Raw genomic sequence first — 12,657 nt, forward strand, 5'->3', positions numbered from 1 at the left:
AAAATTTTCAAGGCTAGGTCACCAAACAGAAAGAGATAGTTTTGGCTACAAGTTCAAATAACCAGTTTCAAATGTAAAAGTTAGTCTAAAAACTGTATCTGACTATATACTTCTCTCATGTACAGATAAAGCATTGGCAAAATTTAAGATAGAAAACTGGATTCAGTGTTTAGAAAGGGGGAAAATCTGTGTTGGCACGAACTTATGTAATATACATGCTTTTTTGTCTTGGCAAGGGAGAAAGAGACTGCGTAAGAGCACCATTTAACTGTCTCATAGCAATTAAACTACCCATAAACAACTCCCAATTAGCCTAAGTTAGCCTAATTCCTAATGCTGAAGCCAACTACAACAAACACTAAAATACCAAGAAAACTTGGTATAAAATAACAAGGTACTAAGAAGAAGCATGTTAAAATTTAAGCCTCTGGGGGGGGGGGGGGGGGGGGGGGGGGGGGGGGGGGGAGAATTGATCATTACAAAATGTCACCGGATTTTAAAACAAAAACAAAACAAAAAAACCACTAAGAGCAGAAAACACCCATCTCCAAAGCCAACATCCATGTAACAGAGAAGTCATCCAAAACCAGCAAAAAGCATATTCAGGCAGAGAGTAACTCTGTATCAGGTTAAAATCCCATGCCCTTCATCCAAGCACCATTTCACTTTTACAAAATAACATCAACAAAACACAAAAGTATATAAGAAACATAACTGTTGTAAAAGTATTTAAGGCTCCTTTAATATGCTCCTTTAGTTATCTTAAGAGAGGAAATCTATTTTAACTCACTGCAGTATCCAAGACTTCTTGCATTAGCAAATAAAACCAAAGAATGACTCTTACAGCTGTGGGAAGAATTCACGCTTCCCCTCATTTCCAAGATACCTCGCCTATATAGTGTTTAATATAATGTAGACATTTCCTAAATCCTTCACTCTGACTTATAAATTCTAACTAGTTAATAAAAAGTAAGAGCAGTTTTCAAACTGTCTAAAGACTCCTATTTGACTAAGTAATCCATGCAATAGTTAACTAACCCAACATTTAATGCGATATCAAGTCAAAATAAAGAAGAAAAGACTGACAACAAGATTTTTCATAGATATTGTGGTCTTCCACATTAATAAAGTATAACATAAGTGATAATTGGTGCAAAAGGGACTCAAGTAAAATCCCCAAATAGAAGACTAAATATTGTGATTCCATTTGTATACATATTTTATTATCACAACATATTTAAGGAATGGTACATCTTTTAAAAATAGGTATTATACATTGCAGCAGTACCTGCTTGAAAATAGACTGCTGAATTTTGCTTCTTTTAAAAACATGTTGCTCAAGTGTTCTAGCGTTCTCCTGTTCCCTTCCAAAGCAGGATGGGGTTGGGAATTACAGCTAAATGCCAAGTTTTTAATTCTGGTGCTCTTAAAGACCCTTTTCTGTCATGCATTATGAAAAATGAAGCCAAAAAAATTAAAAAGCTGAGGAGGAAAAAATCTGGGCCAGTAGAAAAAACAGAACAGAGCTAGACAATGAATTTGGCAAGACTGGGCCAAGGATGCAAAAGAAGGAAACAGAAACTGGTAGGGAGGCTGAAAAGAATGAACAATACAGAGGGAGACCAGATTTAGCTGGTCAAAATGGAGGGAAAGGGAGAGGAGGTAGGAATCAAGATTCTAAGAGCAGCTGGTAGACTGAAGAATAAAGGGATAGTTGGGAAAAGCCTGAAACTGGACATGAAAAGAGGGAATTAGGACTTCGAGTAAGAAACAAGCACTAGCTTAACAAGGGGATTGAGAAAACAAGCCATAAAGGGAGATCACATAATCAGACTAAGTCAATCTACCAGTGGGTTGCTGTCAAACAGACATTGTCAACATCAGCCCCACTCTGGCCACATATTTACTGCCTTAGATCTGCAACAAACACTGTGACATTGCAGGACAAGTCAAATAGAAAAAAATGAAACTGAAGCGGGGAGGGGGAAACAACACACAAGGTTGTGTTCCCCTCTGCCTCCCCTTACTTTTTCAACCAAATGACTACGTTGATCCTCTTTGCCATGTGGTTTCAAGAGTATATACACTGACACATGGACAACAGATGGTATGTGCAAATAGAGGCTAAGGAGAAGGAACTGCTTGCTTTATTGACAGCAAAGCCTTAATTCATCTTATATCATTCTTGAAAACTTATGTTTACTTATGAATACTGGTATAATGTGGAAAAGGACCAGGGCAGTGAAGAGACAGGGACAAGACCGCAGTGCTCAAGCCAGGATGAACTAAAGTCTGCCACTACTTCAACACATTCCTTTCCAGTATGACTATCAAGTTCCAAGACACTTCTGCTGTCAGAGAACACTCATGAAAAAAACAGGCTAATTCCCTCTTCTAAATTCTGCTTCTTGAGAGCAGTCAACTACTATTCTCAGTTATACCACTAGCTTTAGTAGATTTGTATGGAAATTCCAGAGCCTTTCAATGAAAAATTCAGCTTTCAGTATAGATTAATGAAGCCTGAGGTAACTCAATAGACCTTTCTTTTTACCCATCCATTTGCCTTCACTCTCCCTCCCCAAGTCTAAAAAATAATATAAAACAAAAGAAATCACTTAAAGAACAGAATTAAGTCAACAACCCAATAATAAATAATAGGTATGTTCTCAGAATAGTTTGCTAGCAGATTTCACAGTCGAATACCACAGACAAATAATTTGATCATTATTCATCCTGTGTACCACAAGAACTTAACGTCCTCCAGAAAATAATTAAAAAGTAGCATTCAGTCATATGCTTAAGCTTTAGTACGTACGTTTTCTTAGGTCATTGCACAAATACACTATTCCAGGTTTTTAAACTATATTCTATTGGTTTTAAAATATCAGTGAAAGAAATCCTGATGCAAAAAAGAGAAATGGAAGAGTGAACAGAGATTTAAAAACAGGCAAGTACTGGAGAGGGGTTCTGGATGTACACTTTAGCCATTACTCACCCACACTGCACATCTGCAACTCACATACACATCTGAGTAACAGTTAACGTGTTGCTTACGTAAATCAAAATGCAATAGCTGAGATTACCTTGTTATATCTTGCTCTGAACAAAACAAACAGTTAAAACACATTGTAATAAAAAAATTGTTTCTGTTTAACATGAATTTTTAATGGTTCTTTCAGGCCTTAAAAATTATATGCATTTCATCATCTCTCCAGAAGGATACAGACAAGGGATCAGAAATGTTTAGGTTATACATTACCAAAGAAACTGACTGCCAGCAATTTACATGAAAACTCAGTATTGCATTTAGTATCGGATATCACATACAATAACTTTCCTTAAAAAAACAACTCCACCTTACCTTGACACAAACTTGCTCATATCTGAATCTTCTCCAGATTCCATTATAATCCCAAGATCAGTAACAACAGCAGACACATTCTCTTTGTTCTAGATTGGAGAAGTAACAATGCAATATTTTAGAAATTTCTCTATCAAGGAGAAAAAAAATTTATCTATTTGCATATAAAATAGACAAAAATATATGCAAATGCTGCTAAGTACTAAAATACTTAAAATAGCATTTTTTAAACTACAGCTTACATGCATGGACATTTTCTTTTATTTCAACAGTATCAGTATTATCCATACAACACCACTTTTAGAATAATACTTGAACTTGTCAGCATAGAGAATACATATGTATAAAGAAATACTTATAAATCAGAGGTTCCTCGTTACATCTGAAAACCATAATAGTGCTACCTACATTTAAAAAAAACAAAACCCACACCCTCCTTGTTTCGTTTTATTTTAAAGCCTTTAGTTTTGCCTCAAATTCTTGTCCCTTTTTACAATAACAACTGTTACTCAGGGATATGTGCATGATAATAAAATGTTTTCAAATTAAAATATCTAACAACATATTTAAAAAAAGAGACAAGAAGTTCATATAGTAGAAATTAAGCCACAAAACTTAATTCCTTTTTATATGCATTCTTGAACACACCAGAGTAATAGGTTAGATAACAGTGAAAGAAAAAGCTTAAAGTCATGGCTTGAAGACACAGCAAATGCTTCATTTTATACTGAAGGCTTTGTACTTTATTTTTCTTATACCCAGTCACTACAAGCAAATGGGAATGGCAACACAGAGAAAACTAAACAGACAAGCTGGAGTCAAATGCAAGCATATCACACCAATACCTAGTACTGGTTGGACAGAAGTACTGCTAACACTGCCATCACTAAAGATGGAAAAAGCAAAGCAAGACACTACAAAGTTTAGTGAACTGAGTAAGTAACATCAGGAAAAATCATTCTAAATTTAGAGCAAAAGGTTCAACGCGTGTACAGAGTTGTAGAGAAGCTGCTAGTAGTCACAAGCTAACATGCTACCTTCTGAAGAAAGTGATTTTTCAATTAGCGGGTTACTAACATTTGCCAAGGTACCATCTTGGGGTCAAATAAAAAGATTTAAAAAGGAAAGCTCTTGAGAAGAAAACAACTCTTATTTGGATGATTGCTTTCTCAAGAGGTTTAGACTTGTTTTGGCAGATTTTCAAGCTAATCGTGCACGTCCCCTCCTAACACCTGAGGACAGTAAGAGGGGAAAATAAATAAACAATGCTTTTGCATTAACCTGTTTTCTTCATCCACAGTTTGACCTTTGTAAGCATCTACCTATGCACAATGGTGAACAGACGGGAGCATCTTGGCTTGCACTCAAAGCATGCAAAACACTAGTCAGCTTGGGAATATAAACTATACGCTAATCTAACACTGTGGCAAAACTAAAGAACCAGCTAAGACATAGAATACGTCAGGCAGTGGGTGACCAATAGTATAGTACTATAGACATAATCTCAACCATTCAAAGCCAGTCAGAGTGAAGTCAGATCTGCCTATCCTTCTTCATACAACTGTATCCTGGAATACAGTTTTTAACATGAATGACATTTAACAATTTGGTTTAAGATCAAATTAGAGATAATTACAAGAACAATTTGTTACTGAGTATTAACAGATTTGATTTAAGGTACTGTGGAGCTGAATTAACTGTATTGTAACTTACCTACTAGATTAAATAGCTAGAGTTAACGGTGTGAAAAAATTATTCTTTATCTTCTGCTGCATACCAATGTGTTATCTGCTAAGCATTTCCCCCAAAAAACAGCTGTCGTCTTTTATTTCTTGAGATGGGTGAAACTAGTTGCAACTTTATACTATCTTGCCCATGCTAATCTCAGTACAGGTTATTTTGAATGCAACCATTAATGACATATCTTAGAAAACAGGCTTCTCCATTTTTAAACACAAGAAGCCGAAGGCATAAAAAAGTTAAAGCTAAGTTTCCAGGTCTTAGTCTGGCCTGGTCACAACTTTCCCAAGAGCTATGGAGGCAGACTCCTGCATCCACAGAGGACCTACTGACTTCACTGCAGGATGACCTGCACAGTGTATGAAGTCTGTGGCAAAACAAAGATAACATGCCAGTACTTTTACACTACAGAAACAGTAGCTAGAACTAGGTAAAATGTCTGAATGGAATTGTTAACAACCTAATCATGTGATATGTTTTTTCATTACAAAGAAATAGAAGAGAGCAATTTTTTAGTCATATAAATTAAAAAACTGTATATCTTAAAAATACAATCTTTAAGCTTGAATTTTTGAACTACTAAAGTCTCTCAAAATCAAATAGACTTAAACAGTTCTACAAAATGGAAATACAGAACTGTACACAACGTTGTACTTTACAACTCTAACCAAACCATTACATTATGATTTGTACAAGACCTAAAACATTTAAATAAATACAAAACCTTTAATAACATTCAAGTTCCTATACTATCACAAAACTGAGTAAAGGAACAGAAACTAGTCTGTGTTTGAAACAGTAAGTGTACTTCTTGACTTGGGTATGTGACACCAAAAATAAAAAACAAAACCTGTGTCTTATGGCACAATTAAAAACTGTACTCTTCATTGGTGTCTGCTTAACTAAATTACTATTTTCCACAACATGTCAACAACTCAATTGTTGGCAATTCAAAGTTTATTAACTTAAGGTAGATCGATACATCATCTGCATTGCATATTAAATTGCAAGTTACAGGTGCCACGTACTTTTATTTAAAAAAATAATTCATGCCAAAAATTAACACAAAATTATATTTTTTCAACTGAAGTTTTGGTGTTTTTTTTTTAAAAAAATACATACACTTGGTATTCTACGTATCTCTTACTCCAGTGCATGTCATACTGAAGTAGTAAAAGTTTTAGGCATTACGTAGACAAGTGCTGCCATCTAGTGGTAAGATAGATTTAAGCATCACCAATACAGCTAGAAATGAACTTAACATCCAGTTACTCATGTGAGCTCCATTGACGCTAAAAGATGTCATCACTCTGCAGGAGCACACAGGTAAGAAATAAACATTAATCTAACCAAGTCGCATAATTGATGCGGGCTATTTCCGTGCTCAAAGCTAAATGCAGTTTTATACAAACAAATGGTAAAATGATATCTCTAGGACCACAAGTTTCCAAGTCATGCATGGACTTAAGTTGCAGAATAACCACATTCAGCTGAACTCCTGCAGTTTCAAATTATGCAATGCACATGTGAGTATCTAATATATGGCTTTTCTTAAGATTAGGAAGGACATCTTTACATAGCAAGGCAGTTTTTAATACTATCGGGTCCCATCACAGGCAATTTAAAAAATACCTTTAAAGCTGAGCTGAAAATAAAGTTTTCTTGAGAAGGAAATTTCCTGATGTCAAAAATAATATTACAAATTGGGGTACATTATTACAAATTGGGGTAGCAGCTGTTTTCCACTGCTTATCATTTTGAATTCTGTGCTAAGAAGATTCTTATGAAAGAGTTTCCTTGCAAAAAATCTGTACTCATTAGTGTAACTTCTGTGCAGTCCTGTGATGTAATAGTGAGACACACTAGTCAAGCGAATAGAAATATAACCAAAGGGAAAAAAACCAACCAACCAACCAACCAACAAACCCCAAACCACACCACAATTGTTCAAGTTTGTAGTAGTTTACCTTTTCCTCAATTTCCTCAAGGGAGGTAAAGTTTGGAATTTTCCACTCACCAGAACAAGATATGACTGTAGGGGGACATGTTGTGTGGGAGCTCGGAGATGGCTGTGGGATGAAAGCCACATTGGCTCAGGATGAGGCCCCAGCAGGTACTTGGCAGTGTCAGTGGAAATCTAGTGCTGTTCAGGGCTTTACTTCAGTGTTAGTCTGCAAGAGCATCCTGCAGTGTCCATGTTTTGGGAAGGAAGGGTGACAAGGACTTGGCAGTGTTAGGTTAAGGGTTGGACTCAATGATCTTAAAGGTCTTTTCCAACCTAAATGATTCTATGATAAGAATTTTGTGACTGAATGTTGAACCTGACCTTCAGAACTATTTTACTTGGATGTGCATGGAATTCAAAAGTTGAGTCCAGCTGCTATACAGTAAAAACAACCCACTGAGGCTTAGATTAAGGAGACTCAAAGAATCAAAATGACAAAATGCCAGTTGAAGGTTTCAGCTGGAAAAGCAAGTATTGACATTTGTCCACTTGAAGTTTTGTTTGTTCTCTTGGTTGCTGTGGGGTCTTTTTTGTTGTTGGTTTTGTTTGGGGTTTTTGGGGGGGGGGGGGGGTGGTGGTGTTTGTTTGTTTTTAAACATACATTGATCCTTACCTGCATTTCAAGAAGCTGGAATTCCAACTGAAAAGACAGGGAATAGCAATTCCCTGATAATCTGTGCTTCCGCACTGTTCTGTTTGTAGCTGTTATAAAACAAAGTTAACAAAATACTTGATTATAAATCTATTCAACAATTATTGCATTTCTTCCATTAGTCATATTTAGAGTACCAACTGATACCATCCATCATATAAATAAAGAAGTCAAGTTAAACATGATTTAAAAAAAAAAAGCAAACAACATTGCTCACGGTAGTCTTTCCCTTTCCCACTATGCAAAGTACTACATTTACTCAGAAACTATTTTGTCAGTAAAGTTCTATTGTATTTAAAAATAATTGTCTTTCTGCTAACATTGAAAGTAGAATTACAACATGCATTTGCAAATGTAATGAACTGAAACAGTATGCTCAGTATAGCACAAGTAAAGGGCACAAACATGCTTACTTTTTTCCACTATTTTCTTGAAATGGCTTGTGAACTGAATACCAGTAAATTTCTTTAAAAATGAGAGATCAGTTTGTAGACTTTCAAGTTGAGCTATCAGGTCTGATAAAGATTCATGTCCCTCAGATTCTCTTTGGAATGATTGTCTAGAGTTGGAAAAGAAAAAAAAAATAATCAAAATGGCAAAAGACCCAGATATAAGAACACATTTTGTCACATCAGTACAGCAATACCGTTAAAGGCATTTGTAACTTGATCTGATGGTTTTCAGACCAAGATCAGTTTTCAATGAGTCAAATTTCAGTTGGATCACATTACTAGGAACAGTAAACTATTCTAACTTACATAGACACTTTATGCTCACTGCCAGGTTGTGCTGGTTTTAGCTGGGGTAATTTTCTTCACAGCAGCTAGCATGGGGCTGTTTTGGATTTGTGGTGAAAACAGTGTTGATAACACAGGGATGTTTTTGTTACTGCTGAACAGTGCTTACACAGAGTCAAGGTCTTTTCAGCTTCTCACCCCACCCCACCAGTGAGTAGGCTGGGGGGGGCACAAGAATTTGGGAGGGGACACAGCCAGGACAGCTGACCCCAACTGACCAAAGGGATATCCCATACCACAAGATGTCATGCGCAGCATATAAAGCTGGAGGAAGAAGAAGGAAGGGGGGACATTCAGAGCGATGCTGTTTGTCTTCCCAAGTAACCATGATGGAGCCCTGCTTTCCTGGAGATAGCTGAACTCCTGCCTGCTGATAGGAAGTGGTGAATTAATTCCTTGTTTTGCTTTACCTATTAAACTGTCTTGATCTCAAGCCATGAGTTTTCTCACTCTTACCCTTTTGATTCTGTTCCCCATCCCACTGTGGGGCAGGGGGGGAGCAAGCAAGCAGCTGCATGCAGCTTAGTTGCCAGCTGGGGTTAAACCGTGACACAGGTAGACAGAGCCTTTATGATAAGTCTTGAGATGCAAGTATCCATTTCGAGGAATGTACAATAAAAATGATGTGATACCTTTACTCATCTAAATGACATATCTACTATAGAATATCAGTTAAATAACACAAATAAAAAGGCCTAACATGGTACTTCTTTAGCATATAACTAGTCACACCTGTACATGTACCTAATCCCCATCTTTTACTTAAGGAAAAAAAAGTGCACTGAGCTATAATGGAAAACATGGCCTTTACAGTCAACAACTTTGCAGGGCCCGCACAGTAACATACCCAATATCGTGCTCTGACCCCTATGACTGCCTTAAAAAACAAAAAGCAAACAAACAACACAAAATCCTAAAAACACACAAATTGCCAACAGAAGGCAGTAAAAAAGATCAACTGCTTATTATTTGTAATCTTTTACCATATATAGCCCATGTCCTAAGCAAGATCAACACTGTAATAATAACATAAGGAAAGTCCTTACAGAGGCGAAAGCTTATCCTAAGCAATTTTGACCAAGAAACAGCATTAATCCAACATGTGAAAAGAAGCATACATTGACATTAATATCTCCTCATCAGAAAAAAAGGTGGATTCTTGTTGGCTATCTTCATACTTTTCAGCCAATAGCTTAATTTCTTCTTCCAGTGACCGGATTTCATCTTCATAAACTTGACAAATGCTGTTATCCATTTCTCAGAATCAATGTTACTAGATAAAACAAAATAAGTATATTTCTTAGGCAAAAAAAATAATCCATTTTCAAAATAACTTATTTTTATCCAAGGAATTAATTTAAGAAATGCAAATATAACATTAGGCAATTGTTTCTCCTATGCCTCTACTTAAAATGAGACAGTTCTATTTATTTTATGACTTTTGAAAAATGAATTGGTACATACAGTCTTTAAATAGCCCAGGTAGCTTTGACAAGTATAATAATTTGTACCTCCGTAAAGAATTCTAGTGTCAAACAATCCTGTTTGCTATGGAACATTAAACTAACATATAAACCTTGATCCTCAGCAAACAAATTTGACACGAATTCTGTCACCAACTCGAAAACAGAATTAGGCTTGCAGTAAAACTCTGCTCTTAATACTATAGTACTCTGTCACATTCTTGCTGATATGCAGTATCTTCCTGTATTCTCTGGACATAGAATCTTCCCTTTCATGGTGCTTTTAGCAGAGTGAGTTACCATGTTTCTTACAAATCTTTGTTACATTCAGAATTACAGAAAAAGTGGCTTTTCTGCTCTTGTAATGCCTACTTGCGGACCAGTGCCTTTTTAAGGGGACTTTCTAGGGTTTAAGTAGGAGTTACATAGATGACAAAGAACAAATTTCTGACTCCACATAAAAGAAAAGAAAAAAGTTTTCTCCAAAATAGATTACAATTTTGAAAAGAAATGTAGTTTTGTTGCATTAGTTCCTCAAAGACTTAATTCATTGAGTCCAAATGTAATTATTAAACCAATTTTAAGACACAGCTCACTGCGTAGTCTCCAAATACAGAAGTTAAATCAGGAATCTAATGTAGTCAAAGGCTTTCTGTAAGAAACTTTTTAATTAATCATGATTTCATCCAGGACCATATCCAGCTGTTTTACATTTGCTGTAATAGAACAGCAAGCTGTTCTGCAGATAGAAAGCAATCCTAATCAGATACAGAAACTGAATCCAGCTTTGACCAATTCACCTAACAATCCACCTGATTAAATGAAGCACAACTGTTCCTACTAACACTATAGCATAATCTGCCTTTCAAGTAAACAACAGTAAAGAGACACAAGGAAACAAACAAGTTTAACAAAAATAAACACCAATTTTAAGAAAAAAATCTGACATTCACCCTAGACATGTCACATGACTGTGCAGCTCAATACCGATGTATTAATACTTTCAACCAGGGAAAAAACAAATAAATCTAGTTTTATGCATGTTTTTAAATAACCCCTACTGTGTTTGCAAGATCCATGCTAACATGGTTCAATAAAAAGAAATGAGGACAAAATAGGGTTTTGTTTATTTCATAAGAAACAGCATCTGAATAGCATATATAAAAACAAACAACATTCAAAACATGTTTTGCATTAAAAACTTATTTAGTGAATAAAGAAAGTATATGCAATTGAAGAATCACCGAGATTGTGCCTAGTCATGACTTCCTCTGAAATTTTAAAGCAATCTTATGCAAGGTATGACAAAAAACAAGATCAGCAGGTACAAGAAATAGAAGTTCTCAAACTTTTAAAGTATTCTATTAGGTTTGTTGTTTTGTTTGGGTTTTTGGTTGGTTGTTTTTTTTAACTGGCTACACTGAAGAACGTTTTGGTCATAATAAAGAGCAGATTCCGAAAAAGAAAAAACATTACAATAGCCTGAACTTTACCCCAGGTTGTTAGCTAATTCCTCTTTCAAGAGCTGGCTGTTTTGAAAACAGTAACAACATACATACTGCTTACAGCTATTTTAACTCAAGTGATTTTACTAGACCGCAGAAGACTCAAACACTAATTATAACTTCAAAGAGCATTATCTCCAGAAAAAGAGATACTCCGTGCATACTTTTAATTAAATAAAACATAAATTTAACGACAAACAATCAGTTATTTCTCCTCACCCTCAGTGTACACGCGCATATTTGTGCGTTAACGGTAAGTATTTCACGGTTTCTACGTACCTGCCCGTATACACCGCTAAGCATTCGCTTCTAAGCTGCCACAGGAAAGGCCGGGAAGAGCATTCAAGAGTTTGCGAGAAACGAAGTAGCGGGGGTCGGTGTCCCCGTTGCTTTGCTCCTAGCCTCCAATCTCACAAACTAACGGCTGGAAAACACGACTCGTCAAACGAGCCGGCGCTGTCCCACCCCGCCCCAAGACACGGGCCGAGGCTCACAGGTGCCAGGCGTCCGCCCGGCAGCACAACACACGCCCGAGGAGAGGAGAGGAGAGGAGCCGAGAGGAGCCCAAGCCGCGCCCGCGGCCAGCGCCCGGGGTCCCCGCAGACTCGACACCCCGCAGACCGGCGCTGAGGAGAGACGCTCGCTCACTCCCGCCCGCCAAACGGCCGCGGCGCGTGAGGCGCCCCCGGCCCGCGCCTTCGAACTGCGCGCCCAACCAGCTCGCGGCGGGCCTGGGCACTACCACAGCTGCGGCCCGAGCAGGGGGCGCCAGCCGCGCCTTCTTCCTCCGTCCGTCCCCCCGCGAAACAACAGAGCCGCTTGAAGGGCAGATCCCGAGGTTAATTATTCGAGACGGATGGCAAAAGCGTTACTTCGTTAGCTAACGCCTTGTTTTTCGCTTATGTCTTGCGGAATATCCCCCTACCTTCCTGCAGGGTTAATTACACCCAAACCTTCCGCGAGTCACAAGACCCACGCGGTGTGTTCCCATCACACCTGACCGGCCGGAAACAGGACCCCGACTGAAGCGAGGAGACACTCAGAATCCGACGGGCCGCAGAAGGCGGAACCCTTTTTTTCCGAGTGAGCGCTAGGAAAGGATGCGAGGGGGAAGATAAACTGCGTTGCGCTACG

General features: G+C 37.5%; 1 protein-coding gene across 3 annotated transcripts in view; it reads right to left on the reverse strand.

Moving 5' to 3' along the window:
- Positions 1 to 12,655, reverse strand: part of CENPP (centromere protein P) — a 160,213-nt gene extending 147,558 nt beyond the window's left edge. For 2 of the 3 annotated variants that reach the window (XM_049826837.1, XM_049826838.1), the window contains exons 1-5: positions 11,803 to 12,655; positions 9,674 to 9,828; positions 8,172 to 8,317; positions 7,720 to 7,808; positions 3,362 to 3,450 (exon numbers count right to left, since the gene is read on the reverse strand). In XM_049826837.1, the coding sequence (XP_049682794.1) occupies positions 3,362 to 3,450; positions 7,720 to 7,808; positions 8,172 to 8,317; positions 9,674 to 9,810 (461 nt within the window). In that variant the 5' untranslated portion in view covers positions 9,811 to 9,828; positions 11,803 to 12,655. The remainder of the gene's footprint in view (positions 1 to 3,361; positions 3,451 to 7,719; positions 7,809 to 8,171; positions 8,318 to 9,673; positions 9,829 to 11,802) is intronic. The other variant, XM_049826839.1, reaches the window with a different exon arrangement.
- Positions 12,656 to 12,657: the final 2 nt, after the last annotated feature.

The sequence above is a fragment of the Accipiter gentilis genome, chromosome 23 (assembly GCF_929443795.1).
Source record: "Accipiter gentilis chromosome 23, bAccGen1.1, whole genome shotgun sequence".
NCBI lineage: Eukaryota > Metazoa > Chordata > Aves > Accipitriformes > Accipitridae > Astur > Astur gentilis.